Genomic DNA, 13,583 nt, shown 5'->3' on the forward strand with positions numbered 1-13,583 from the left:
AAGGAACAAGGGATGGGACAAGAGGAACCGGCCTCAAGCTGCACCAGGGCAGGTTTAGATGGAGCTGAGGAACAATTCCTGCCCCACAGGGTGCTCAGGCATTGGAACAGGCTGCCCAGGGCAGGGCTGCAGGCACTGGCCCTGCAAGGGTTCACCCCCCTCAGTGCCATGGGGCAGGGGTGGGTAAGGGTTGGACCGGATGAGCTTCCAGCTCTTCTCCAAGGTTGACTCCATGATTCCCACCCAGACAGAGCCAGAACAGGGCAACAAGTGCCAAAGATGATTTTATCCTGCCCGGGCGCTGAGGGCAACAACCCGGGACCAACAGCAACACCAACCACGATACAACCTCAAGCAGGAGCCTTCCCCCTTCCACAGGAGGAAGAGGAGGCAGTGGGGGCTGCTGGAGCCCCCCAGGGTGATGGGAGCAGGAGAGCCCCCCCCGGCCCTGCTTCCCTCCCGCTGGTGCAGGCACCGCAGCCATGGCGCTGGTTTCACCAGGTCAAGGGGGGGGGGGGAACACAGTCCCCCCCATCCTGATCCCCCCCGGGGGGGGCTGTCCCATCCCACACCACCACCAAAGGCACCCAGAGGTGACCCCCTCCCCAGGCACCGGCAATAATATCCCAGCAACAAGCACCCCCCCACCATGGGAAAGGGCTTCTGCTCCCCCCCCCATCCCCACCCCCCAGCTCACCCTTGGGACACAGCGACACAACCCCCCCCACGAAGAGGCCATGGGGCAATGGGGAGGGGCCCTCGGCCAGTGCCCCATAGTCCCGGCTGCCCTCGGGATACACAAGGGCCGGGGGGCTCCAGTGCTCCCCCCATTTGGCACCGGCCCCACACCAGCCCCTGGATATGGGGCAGTAAAGTCAGTTCAGTGCCGATGGTGCCACCAGCCCCGGGCTGGGCACACACTGCGGCTCCTGCCGAAGGGCAGCGCAGGGCTGGAGGTGTGGAGCAGATGTGGGGTCTGTGTCACATAACAGCACAGCAGGAATTCTGCTTCCGAGCCTGGGAAGAGAAGGAAAAGCAGCAGTGATGCTGCAGAGCCACATCCCACCCGCACCTACCCCCCCAGGCATGGATCAGTGCATCACCGGAGCCAGGATCAGCACAGGAACCACAGGAGATGGGATGGGCACCAGCAACAGGGCAAGGAATGGCTCAAGGAGTCCCACACACAGAGGACGGTGATCCCTGCCCAGCACACTCAGAAACATGGAAGCACAGAGGGGTTTGGGCTGGAAGGGACCTTAAAGCTCCTCCAGCTCCAACCCCTGCCAGGGCAGGGACCCCTTCCACTGGAGCAGCTGCTCCAACCCCTGTGCCCAGCCTGGCCTTGAGCACTGCCAGGGATGGGGCAGCCACAGCTGCTCTGGGCACCCTGTGCCAGCACCTCAGCACCCTCACAGGGAACAGCTTCTGCCTTATCTCCAACCTGAACTCCCCTGTTCCAGTCTGAACCCATCACCCCTTGTCCCATCCCTACAGTCCCTGATGCAGAGCCCCTCTCCAGCATCCTTGTAGCCCCTTCAGACACTGGAGCTGCTCTGAGCTCTCCTCACAGCTTCTCCAGCCCCAATGTTCTCAGCCTGGCTCCATACAGGAGCTGCTCCAGCCCCTGAGCATCCTCGTGGCCTCCTGTGTACCTGCTCCACCAGCTCCATGTGCTCATGTTGGGACCCCAGCACTGCACACAGGGCTGCAGGGGGGTCTCAGCAGAGCAGAGGGGCAGGATCCCCTCCCTGAGCTGCTGCTCACGCTCTGGGGGTGCAGCCCAGCACAGGGGGGGGTTCTGGGCTCCAGTGCTCACTGAAGCTGGGTCATGGGGAGCTGCTCCTCACCCAACACCCCCAAGTCCTTCTCCATCACTTCTCCACACAACCTGTGTCTGTGCCTGGGACTGCCCCGACTCAGGGGAAGGACCTTCGCCTTGTTGAGCTCTATGAGGTTGGCACTGGGCACCTCAGCATGTCCAGATCCCCCTGGATCCCATCCCTTCCCTCCAGTGTGTCCCCCACACCACACAGCTCAGTGCCAGCACAAACCTGCTGAGGGTGCTCCATCCCAGTGTCCATGTCACTGACAGACATTGCACAGGACTGGTGCCAACACCAACCCCTGAAGGACCCCACTCATCACCCATCTCCAGCTGGACACTGAGCCATTGACCACAGCTGTGTGCAGCCATCCAGGCAGTTCTTTTACACATCCTCTTCCCCAAGGATTCATCCCACCCCTCCCCAGCCCATCCCTGGGCCACCACCTGCACTCACTGTTTTGTAGAAGGCTTTGGACTGTGCCCCCAGCACCTCTGATTTGGAGACCAGGTCATCCAGCTTCTCCCCTCGCTCCAGGAGTGACTCCATGGTGTTGTGCTGCCAAGGAAACCGGTGCTAACCCACAGCACCAGCATCCAGGGCCTGACCCGCACCGAGCACTCAGGTACTGCCGCATCCCGGGATGAGCTTCCCTCTTCCCACAGTGCCGGTGAGGGATGGAGCAATCCCAGCCCCAATAACAACGGGAAGGGAGGAGGGTGAGTGCCTTGGTGCTTGCAGTGAGACAGCAGGGAAGGAAGGGAAGAGCAAAGGGGACAGGAAGCACCCACTGGAATCACTCTGGATAAGGCAGGAATGGGACTGTGGCCTGGGGGTTCTCACCAGGATGATCTTGGTCTCATCCAGCTCTGCCTGCACTTTGGTCATGGGGTCAGCATCACGGGGGTTCTGGGAGAGAAATAACAGAGACGTGAGCCCCCCAGCAGCCCATGGCTCCCACCACCCCGTGCCACATGGGCTGTACCTGGTACTTGCTGAGGTGCCCATCCAGGGCCGTGTAGGGGATGGTGGATGGGGATCCCGATGGCCACTCTGCTCTGCTGACCTGCCTGGAGAACTCATCCAGCACCTGCAGCACATGGACAGGGGGGGCACTGCCATGGGCACCAGGAGGGGCTCTCCTCACACCCAGAGAGCTCAGATGGAAGCAGCTGTTCCCTGTGAGGGTGCTGAGGCTCTGGCACAGGGTGCCCAGAGCAGCTGTGGCTGCCCCATCCCTGGCAGTGCTCAAGGCCAGGCTGGGCAAAGCCTTGGGTGAGCTGGTCTAGTGTGAGGGGTCCCTGCCCACAGCAGGGGTTGGGACGGGATGACCTTAAGGTCCTTTCCAACCCAAACTGTTCTATGATTTTTCTCCTCCTTGCTCCCGTTTGAATGAGACAGAATCCAGGTTCCTCAGCAAACAGAGCAGTGCCCACACCAGGGAGAGGGGGCTGTCCCCACTGCACCTTGTCACACACTAACCATGGGGCTTTGGCCCCACATAAACCCCACAGCAGACAGGGAGGACAGGGTGCTCATGAGCAGCTGAGCCCTGGTAGGCACAGCCACGTTGTGCTATAGCTCAGGAGGCTTTGGGCTCAGCTCAGCTCCGATACCCCCCATTGATGAGTTGGTTGCTGGAGGAGGGAGGTCCCCACACAGCCCCATCAGCCCCACACTCACCTTGTCCAGCAAGGTGAAGCAAACCCGGGGGGGGTACTCGTTGTCTGCAATCACCACCCCGGCCAGGCCATCGCTGCGGACGTACACGTGGCACAGGTACTCTGGGCACAGAGCTCACGTCAGAGGCAACCCCAGCAGCACATCCCCCCCACTGCTCTGAACGGCTGCACCAGGGACTATGTGCATGACGAGAGCAGGAAGGGCTCAAAGGAGGCAGGGGCTGGGGAGGTCAGGGCAGCCTGGCTGCACAGGGCAGGACATGGCACTGCCTGGCCAGGGGAGCAGCTCCTGTCAGGGCTGAACAACCAGCAGAGCAGAAGCACTTGGCCTGGTTTCACCACCACTGGGGTGTCACCAGGCGTCAGTGTCACTGAGCTGATCCCAGGCAACACCCAGAGGTCAGGGAATGGAACCAGGGCTCAGAGCCCAAGGGTGTGGGGCAGGAGGAGGCTGTGTGGGGCCAGGGGACAGGCTGGCTCCAAGGGGGTGCTGGCTGTGGGGCAGGTCCCTGCTCCGCTGTCAAGGGGGGGCTGAGCTCCACAACCTCCCCCCTTCAGTGCCACTCACCCGGGTGCCCTCTGAGGTCTCATCTCCCATCACAAGCAGAGGAGGAAGCAGCACGTGCGGCCGCAGGGCCCCGCGTTACCCTCACCTTGCTCCTTGACAGAGGCTCTGCTGCCCAGCTCCGAGCGCTCCACGATCAGCTGGCTGGTGAACGTCATGAATTCCTGCACGCTGGAAGCACAAAGCGGGACAGGGAATGTCCCATGCGGCCACATCCCAACCACAGCATCTGGGAATGCAGCCTCCAGGGCGAAGGGGCAGATCCTGTGTCCATACAGAGCTGTAGCCACCACTGCAGACCTTGGCTGCAGCCTGGGGTCTGGTGACTGAGCACAACCTAAACCATCCCTGAGCCATAGACGTGCCCCAGGACAGCAGAGAGGCTGTGCCCTGCTCACGGTGAGGAGCATCAGAGCCACAGACACAGCACATGCTTGGAGCCAAAGCCAAGTTTGCTCCCACATCCCTGGCTCTGGAGCTTCACGTGATGCCAAGGAAACACCAACAGCCACAGACCCCTCACTGCAAGCCCCACACACAGGTTATGTGCTCCTTGGGGGGGGAATGCATCAATCCCAGGCTGGACACTATGGGACGAGGCACTGGCTCCACCGGGACTCTGAACCACCACGTTCCCAGTGCTGCAGAGGGAAAACCAGCCCAAAGATTGCTTAAATCTGCTTCTGCCAAAGCTGGAGGAGCAACGTGTCCCCTGGCCTGGGAGATCTGCTGCAGCCACAGCCCCTGCTGCAGACACAGCCCCTGCTGCCACAGTCCAGTATTGCACAGTATTCCTGGAGGAATCAGACACTGGAAACTTTATTCCCTTGTACACCATTCACGAGGACTGCCCCAAACACACACTTGGGAGGACTGGATGGAGCAGCCTGAGGAGGACTTGGGGGTGTTGGGTGAGGAGCAGCTCCCCATGACCCAGCTTCAGTGAGCGCTGGAGCCCAGAACCCCCCCGTGTGCTGGGCTGCACCCCCAGAGCGTGAGCAGCAACTCAGGGAGGGGATCCTGCCCCTCTGCTGTGCTCTGGGGAGACCTGAGAGCAGCTCCAGTGCCTAAAGGGGCTGCAGGAAAGCTGGAGAGGGGCTTGGGACAAGGGATGTAGGGACAGGCCAAGGGGAATGGCTTGAACCTGCCCAAGAGAGGGGAGACTGAGCTGAGCTCTGAGGCAGAAGCTGTTCCCTGTGAGGGTGCTGAGGCGCTGGCACAGGGTGCCCAGAGCAGCTGTGGCTGCCCCATCCCTGGCAGTGCTCAAGGCCAGGTTGGACACAGGGGTTGGAGCAGCTGCTCCATGGAAGGGGTCCCTGCCCATGGCCAGCAGCAGAATCCCAAAGGAATCTTCTCAGCATCTCCAACACTGGGAGCCACAGGCGTGAAGCAATCAGGGTTGTTCAGTGATTGTTCCACCCGCTGCACTCCAGCCCCTTTATCCCCCTCACACATTTGGCTCAGCTTCCAGCTGCTCTGAGCTTGGCATTTCCCCTTTACCCCTGGAACTGCAGAACCAAGCGCGCTGGAGGCTCCATAAGAACTCGGCAGGAACATGGCATGGAATAAGCGAGTCCTATGGGCATTACCTAACGCCTGGAGCAGGGAGCGAGGAACCCCCTGTCCACAGCAAAAACCGGCTTCATTTTACGCTCTGGGAGCTGCCGGGAGAGCTCCAGGAGCAACCGGAGCCCGAGCACCAGACCCTGGTGGTGCTGCCATGACCCGAGCAGGGTTTGAGGCTGCGGCCGAGACCAAGCAGGTAAATGAGAGGGCAGCGGAGGCGTCGGGTGTGCCCCGTCCGGCTCCTCCCAGCGCCTGGGGTCCCAGCGCCTGGCACAGGATCTGCGGCTCAAACCCGGCCCTGCTGCGGCCACGGAGCCGGAGGGGGCTCCGGGGGGCTCCGGTACCCTCAGACCCCTCTCCCGGTGTCCCCGCACGCACCTGGACCGCTGGAAGAAGCTGAAGGTGGACACGTCGTAGGCCGCTTTCAGCAGCCGCACCTTGGGCTCGCCTCGGTACAGGACACTGAGGCTGTAGAGCCTCATAGCGGCGGCGCCTGCGCGGAGGGGCGAGACCGGGGCTGAGACAGCGGCCGCAGCCGGGAGACCCCCCCGGTACCGGCCCCCCCCCACCAGTCCGACCCGTACGGTACCGGACCCCCCCCACCCCGGTCCGACCCATCTGGTACCCGACCCCCCCCCCCGGTCCGACCCATCCGGTACCAGCCCCCACCCACCCCGGTCCGACCCATCCGGTACCGACCCCCCCCCCCCCCCGGTCCGACCCATCCGGTACCGGCCCCCCCGGGTCCGACCCATGCGGTACCGGACCCCCCACCCCCAGTTCCCCCTCATCCGGTACCGGCCCCCCCCCGGTCAGACCCATCCGGTACCGGCCCCCCCGGGTCCGACCCATGCGGTACCGACCCCCCACCCCCGGGTCCAACCCATCCGGTACCGGCCCCCCCCCCAGGTCCCCCTCATCCGGTACCGGATCCCCCACCCCCAGGTCCCCCTCATCCGGTACCGGCGGCTCTGAGGCGGCGGCCGGAGCGGACCGAGCACAACCCGGACGTGGAACCGCGGCTGCGGGAAGTGACGTCCGGCGCAGGCCACTGCCACGGGGCTTCCCCCTCCCTGCGCAGGCGCCGGCTCCGCCCCGCCCCTCCCTCGGAACAGTAACCAATGACGGCCGGCCTCACGCCCTCAGGCCACGCCCACCGGCGCGCTGGACACGCCTCCGAGCTGAACGACCAATCAGCGCGATGGAGGGCGGGGCTTCTCCCGCAGAGCCGCCAGAGGGGGGCGCTGTACCGGGAGCAGCCCCCTCTGCGAGGCTGTTCCCTCTGTGCGACTGCGCCCCCGCGCGGTCGGGCACGGGGATGCGGGCGCCCCTTTGCCCCCTATGGGGCAGCCCGGACCCCCCGGCCCTGCAGTGACACCCCCAGACCCTCCACTGCCCCACAGCGCAGCCCCCAGGGACCCCCTTGTCCCTTCCCATCTCCATGGGGTGGGAGACGCTGCCACGGACCAGCCCTGGGAGGATCTGGGGTTCACCCGTGGCCAGAAGCATCCTATTGCCCATCGGGACCCCCACGAGCCCCATTGGTGCCCCAATACTTGTCCGACGGCACCGATCTAGGGACAAGGGGGTGTCAGCAGTGGGTGCCCTCATTGCGCCATGGCACCCGGTGTGGATCCCGGTGCGGATCCCGGTGCGGATCCCGGTGTGGATCCCGGTGCGGATCCCGGTGCGGATCCCGGTGTGGATCCCGGTGCGGATCCCGGTGTGGATCCCGGTGTGGATCCCGGTGCGGATCCCGGTGCGGATCCCGGCACCATCCCGGAGGCTCCGAGCACTCCCCTCGCCCGTCGCCGGCAGCCGTCACCTTTGCCATGCAGCCGCCGGCTCCTCCTGCCCGGCGCCGTCTCCATGGGAGCGCTCCGGTTGCTAAGCCGTCCGGTGGAGTGCTTGGCCCCGCGGGCAGCGCATCGAGCCGTTGGTATGACAACGGGAGCGGGGACACGGGTCCCCTGGGCGTGGTGCTCGGCAGGACGGGGCCGATCCTCGCCGCCGACCGGGACAACCCGAGCGGGGTGCGCTGCTGACCCGAACCCACCCGAGCAACCCGAGCGGGGCCGGTGCGGAGGATGCGGGGCGAGAGCGCTGAGCCCGCAGGGGAGCCGGGCCCCTGCCCCTGCGCTTGAGGGGCCGGGGGTCGGGGGGCAGCGGGACCCCCCTCCGTGGGTGCTGCAGAGCCGGCGGATGAGATAAAGCGGCGAAAGTGGAGCATCCTCCGGCGGTGCGAGGCACGGAGCAGCGCAGCGCCGGCCGCACGCCCGGCGGGACGGGGAACGGGGCTTGCTGCCCGGGCCAGGCGCTGCCGCTCGGCCCCCACGGCTGCCCCCATGCTGGATCACAGAGCCAGGATGGAGAGCGGCAGGAGGGAGAAGGTGAGGCCAGGGCAGTGCTGGGGGGAACGGTGGGGACATGGGGTGGGAGAACAAGGTGGAAGTGGGGTTTCCACCGTGGGCATCCCCCAACGGGTGTTGGGGATGGAAGCAGCGGGAGGGGAAGACACCAGGCACAGGCAGCCTGGGCTCAGCCCCAGTGTGCTGTAAGCTGCGGTTCTGCCTTTTGGAGCGCTGGATCTTGGCATGGCACAGACTGTGCCCAGTCCCCATGGCACTGAGAACTCAGGATGGAGCCTGGAGTGTTCCTGGTACTGCACCACTGGCTGGGATGCACATGTTGCTGCCAGCCAAGCAGCCTCAGGATGAGATGGGGCCCATCACCGTTGGCACCGTGGCACCCGGTCAGATGGCATCTGGCTCTTCCCCGGCTTCTCCTGGATGGATTATGCTCCTGGGGCTGTGGGTAAGGACAGCGAGATGCTTCCCTGCTCTGGACTGGGACATCCGAGGGGACACCAAGGGGACACCAAGGGGACCTGGTATGTGAGTGACTGGCATCATTGGACATCACCGGGTACTGCAGCCTTTGGCCATGTGGATTTCAGCTTCGTCCCCTTTGTGGGACGTGCCATAGTGAACGGTTCCCTTGAGAAGCTGAGAGCTCATTTTGGTTGTATGGGAAGAGCCAAATCCCCACCAAGGAAGAGCCAAATCCCCACCAAGGAAGAGCCAAACCCATCGTGTTGGAGGCATGAGAAGGGATGAGCCGGCAGGAATAAACCTCGGAGCCTCAGGAGCAAACCTGGTGTTCACATGGCACAGGAGAGCTTCCCATCGGACACCCTCAGGCCAGGGGGTCAAATCCAACTCCATGCTTTTCCTGGCAGGACTTTTCCAACCATCCTGGGCTGAACACGCTCCAAGTCACAGTGAACCTCCCCACAGAGCTGCCCCTTCCGAGGGGGCAGGTGGCATTCTCCATGGTGCAACCACATCTTCTGGCTTCTTACATGGGGGTTCAGTGTTACCGGAGCCCCTGCGCTGGCATGGATGAGGCAGGATGGCTGGAGAGGTGCTGATGTGCCGGAATCCCATAGGATAGAGCAGGAGCTTTCATGGCAAGGAAATACTTGGAACGAGCCACAGTTTGGGGGTGCTGGAGGCTGAGGAATGGCCTTTGGGGCCAGGCCATGGGGCAGGTTTACTTAGTGGGGATCAGGCCATGGATGCTGTGCCAATGCCGGGATGCTCCGAACCGCATCCCAAAGGCTTTTACAGAGCCCCCCACCCTGAACCACAGCAGGGAACGGCCTCAGGCTCCAGGAAAACATCGGTTGCTGGTGCCAGGGCAGGCGGCAGCGCTCCGAGCTCCCCGGAACACAGTGACTAATGAGCCCTCTAATGCCGCTGAGCAGCGAGCGCTGCTCCCCCCGGCTCCATCTGACAGCCCCGGGCTGCTGCCCCGAGCATGGGCTGTGCCTAATGGATGCTGCTGCTGCAGGAAGGGTAAATACGGGTCCTGAGAGCATTCCCGGTATCCTGCCTGTGGTCCTGCTCTGTGTTCACAGCAGGTTTGATGGGCTGGAAATGATACCTGCAGCTCCCAGGGAATACAGGGGAAGGGATGCTCCCAGCTCCTGGCAGAGCAAGCATCCCACTGGCATCCGCATCGTGGCACAGAGGAGTCCCACATCCTCAGTGGGAGCTGCTGAGCTCCTAAATGGCATCTCTGGAACAGACCCTGGGATTTGGTGGGATGGGATGTCCCAGGTCACTTGTCCCAGTGTTGTCTGCAATGCACCCATCCTTCAGCCAAAGGATCCAGAGCCAGCGGTGGTTTGTGCCAGTCCTGCAGGTTCTCCGGTGTGTCCATCAGGGTAGCAGGGATAGGATGAGGTGTTTCAGGGTGTCTGATGCGGAAAACCAGGGCCAGGGGAGGAAATGTGGGTCAGTTATTTCACTTCAGTGTCCCATACCCCCCGGCCACAGCTGATGCCGCCTGTTCCACACAGGTGGAGCAGATCCTGTCAGAGTTCCGGCTGAAGGAGGAGGACCTGAAGAAGGTGATGTACCGGATGCAGAAGGAGATGGACCGAGGGCTGAAGCTGGAGACGCACGAGGAAGCCTCTGTCAAAATGCTGCCCACCTACGTCCGCTCCACACCCGAGGGCTCAGGTACGGCACTGCCGGTGCTCCCGGTTGCTCCTTTGCCATATCCCATCCTCCCAGAGCTCACCAGGCTCAGTGTGAGCCCCCCCCAAACCGATCACCCCTTGTCCCCCCCCCGGCTCTGCAGAGGTTGGAGATTTCCTGTCGCTAGACCTTGGAGGCACCAATTTCCGTGTGATGCTGGTGAAGGTGGGCGAGGGGGAGGAAGGGCAGTGGAAGGTGAAGACGAAGCATCAGATGTATTCCATCCCGGAGGATGCCATGACGGGAACGGCCGAGATGGTGAGCAGGTCACACAGAGCATCCCATCCCCTCCACACTGTCCCTGTGAGCAGGTCACACAGAGCATCCCATCCCCTCCACACTGTCCCTGTGAGCAGGTCACACAGAGCATCCCATCCCCTCCACACTATCCCTGTGAGCAGGTCACACAGAGCATCCCATCCCCTCCACACTGTCCCTGTGAGCAGGTCACACAGAGCATCCCATCCCCTCCACACTGTCCCTGTGAGCAGGTCACACAGAGCATCCCATCCCCTCCACACTCCCTGTGAGCAGGTCACACAGAGCATCCCATCCCCTCCACACTGTCCCTGTGAGCAGGTCACACAGAGCATCCCATCCCCTCCACACTCCCTGTGAGCAGGTCACACAGAGCATCCCATCCCCTCCACACTGTCCCGGTGAGCAGGTCACACAGGACATCCCATCCCAACCACACTGTCCCTGTGAGCAGGTTACACAGAGCATCCCATCCCCTCCACACTGTCCCTGTGAGCAGGTCACACAGAGCATCCCATCCCCTCCACACTCCCTGTGAGCAGGTCACACAGAGCATCCCATCCCCTCCACACTGTCCCTGTGAGCAGGTCACACAGAGCATCCCATCCCCTCCACACTGTCCCTGTGAGCAGGTTACACAGGACATCCCATCCCCTCCACACTGTCCCTGTGCTGGGCTCACGGTGCTGTGGGTCCATCCCTCATCCCTCCACAGCAGGAGATGGCCCCACTATGGGGATCTGTGGTGGGGATGGTGGCAGGGACACCTCTTCTCTTCCAGCTCTTCGACTACATCTCCGAGTGCATCTCCGACTTCCTGGACAAGCACCAGATGAAGCACAAAAAGCTGCCATTGGGCTTCACCTTCTCCTTCCCTGTGCGGCACGAGGACATCGACAAGGTGAGCGGGTGGCTGAGCAGGACGAGGGTTTGGGGGTCTCCAGGCTGCACCCACAGCTCCATTTCAGCCTTACCCTTGCTCCAGGGCATCCTCCTGAACTGGACCAAGGGCTTCAAAGCCTCCGGCGCAGAAGGGAACAACGTGGTCGGGCTCCTGAGAGATGCCATCAAGCGCCGTGGGGTGAGATGATGGCAGGGTCTGTGCCGGCATTCCGAGCTGGAGCCCGGTGTGTTTCACCCCAGAGCCTGCTGGGGGCAGCCCCTGATGGTGCTTCCCCCTCTGCAGGACTTCGAGATGGACGTGGTGGCGATGGTGAATGACACGGTGGCCACGATGATCTCCTGCTACTACGAAGATCACCGGTGCGAGGTTGGGATGATTGTGGGTAAGATGCCCCTTCCCACAGGGAACCACAGCAGGGAGGGGATGAGCATTCCCATGGCTTTGGAAGGACACAGCGAGGATGGGGGGGGGGGGGGGGGGGTGGCAGCAGAACCCTGCTGAGGTCTCCCAAGACTGGGACACTGCATGGCCCCAGTGATGGGGTACAAAGGGGATGGTCACCTCAATGGGTCCGTCCCCAAGGTCTCACCCCATGGGTAGGGACCCAATGAAGGGGGATGGTCTGAGCCCCCCCCCGCCTCCCAGCCCCACAGCAACCACGCGGCCATCTGGGCTCTGGCACCTTCCCCTCGGCCTGGGTAAACACAGCTCTGCGGTGCTGGGCTGTTTATCAGCACCTCACTGCACCACAGCTGCCCTCACTGCACCGCGGCACCGGCACCCGTTGCAGCAGGATGGGGACAGCACCGGCTGCCCCATGGAGCTGTATTCATGGGGGGGATGCAGGTGTTGGGGGTGCTGGGGGTGTCCCCACCATCCCTGACTCCCCTGGCAGGGACCGGCTGTAACGCCTGTTACATGGAGGAGATGCAGAACGTGGAGCTGGTGGAGGGCGACGAGGGCCGCATGTGTGTGAACACCGAGTGGGGAGCGTTCGGTGCCTCGGGGGAGCTGGACGAGTTCCTGCTGGAGTACGATCGTGTGGTGGACGAGACCTCACTTAACCCCGGTCAGCAACTGTAAGGAATAGGACAGATCCCGTTCCTCTGGGTGTCCCCATCCCCTGCACCCACCCTGCTCCCTCCCCAGCCCCAATGCTGGAGCAGCTCCTCACAGGCACCCCTGGAGCGCTGGCAAAAAGGGGGGTGCCAAGGGACATTGCCCCCCCAATCCCACCCTGACAGCCTGTGCCCCCCAATCCCAGCTATGAGAAGATCATCGGGGGGAAGTACATGGGGGAGATCGTGCGGTTGGTGCTGCTGAAGCTGGTGGATGAGAACCTGCTCTTCAATGGGGAAGCCTCAGAGAAGCTCAAGACCCGCGGGACCTTCGAGACCCGCTTCATGTCCCAGATCGAGAGGTACCACACGGGGCAGCACCCCCAAACCAGCCCCACAATGGGTCCCAGCATCTCCCCATGGCCCCGGCTGACTCCTCCATCCCCACTGCAGCGACTCAGACGACCGCAAGCAGATCTACAACATCCTGACGTCCTTGGAGCTGCTGCCGTCGCGGTGGGACTGCGACATCGTGCGCATGGTGTGTGAGAGCGTGTCCACGCGCGCGGCACAGATGTGCTCGGCCGGGCTGGCCGGTGTCATCAACCGCATGCGCGAGAGCCGCAGCCAGGACACCCTCAAGATCACCGTCGGCGTCGACGGCTCCGTCTACAAGCTCCATCCCAGGTGAGGGTCCCCAATAACCTCCCTCCCATTGTCATCCCTTCCCTTGTCCTACCATTGATCCGGTTGTTCTCCCCCCGCTCCGGCAGCTTCAAGGACCGGTTCCATGCCACAGTGCGGCAGCTGACCCCCGGCTGCGACATCACCTTCATCCAGTCGGAGGAGGGCAGCGGGCGCGGGGCCGCGCTCATCTCCGCCGTGGCCTGCAAGATGGCCTGTATGATGGGGCAATGAGGATGCTGAGCATGGAGGGGTGGGAGCCGCTGGTCCCGATCACGGCTCCGGGTTCACCACTGCTGGAGGCGGCTCCGCAATAAACGGGGTTTGCATGGACTTCTCCTCCGGGGCCGCTCATGTCCCTGCTGTGGGGCTGCCCCACACGTGTGGGGATGCTGAGGGTCCTCCTGTGCCTCCCCCGCTGTGGGGAGACACCCCATGTAGATAAGAAGCTGGATGGGGGCATTGGGGTGGTGGATGGGGGTCTCCAGGGTGTGGG

The 13,583-nt window shown here is 63.3% G+C and overlaps 2 protein-coding genes across 6 annotated transcripts; one reads left to right on the forward strand and one right to left on the reverse strand.

The window, feature by feature from the left end:
* Positions 1 to 692: 692 nt before the first annotated feature.
* Positions 693 to 6,714, reverse strand: YKT6 (YKT6 v-SNARE homolog). Its single transcript, XM_034070561.1, has 8 exons — positions 6,603 to 6,714; positions 6,018 to 6,132; positions 4,162 to 4,244; positions 3,510 to 3,610; positions 2,812 to 2,916; positions 2,670 to 2,735; positions 2,283 to 2,384; positions 693 to 1,017 (listed from the first exon to the last, which is right to left on the reverse strand). Exons 2-8 carry the CDS (start codon positions 6,119 to 6,121, stop codon positions 982 to 984), a joined length of 597 nt encoding a protein of 198 aa, XP_033926452.1. The 5' UTR covers positions 6,122 to 6,132; positions 6,603 to 6,714; the 3' UTR covers positions 693 to 981.
* A 720-nt stretch (positions 6,715 to 7,434) lies between these two features.
* GCK (glucokinase) lies at positions 7,435 to 13,403 on the forward strand. 5 transcript variants are annotated; one of them, XM_034070432.1, is made up of 10 exons: positions 7,435 to 8,029; positions 10,003 to 10,165; positions 10,287 to 10,441; positions 11,223 to 11,342; positions 11,427 to 11,522; positions 11,628 to 11,727; positions 12,241 to 12,424; positions 12,610 to 12,765; positions 12,857 to 13,090; positions 13,177 to 13,403. In XM_034070432.1, exons 1-10 carry the CDS (start codon positions 7,985 to 7,987, stop codon positions 13,319 to 13,321), a joined length of 1,398 nt encoding a protein of 465 aa, XP_033926323.1. In that variant the 5' UTR covers positions 7,435 to 7,984; the 3' UTR covers positions 13,322 to 13,403. The 5 variants fall into 5 exon arrangements, with proteins under 5 accessions (XP_033926323.1, XP_005139565.4, XP_030908011.2 ...); XM_005139508.4 differs by lacking the exon at positions 7,435 to 8,029 and having other exon boundaries at positions 9,430 to 10,165; XM_031052151.2 differs by lacking the exons at positions 7,435 to 8,029; positions 10,003 to 10,165; positions 10,287 to 10,441; positions 11,223 to 11,342 and having other exon boundaries at positions 11,480 to 11,522; positions 11,628 to 11,711.
* The last annotated feature ends 180 nt before the right edge of the window (positions 13,404 to 13,583 follow it).

Source organism: Melopsittacus undulatus, chromosome 18, assembly GCF_012275295.1.
Source record: "Melopsittacus undulatus isolate bMelUnd1 chromosome 18, bMelUnd1.mat.Z, whole genome shotgun sequence".
NCBI lineage: Eukaryota > Metazoa > Chordata > Aves > Psittaciformes > Psittaculidae > Melopsittacus > Melopsittacus undulatus.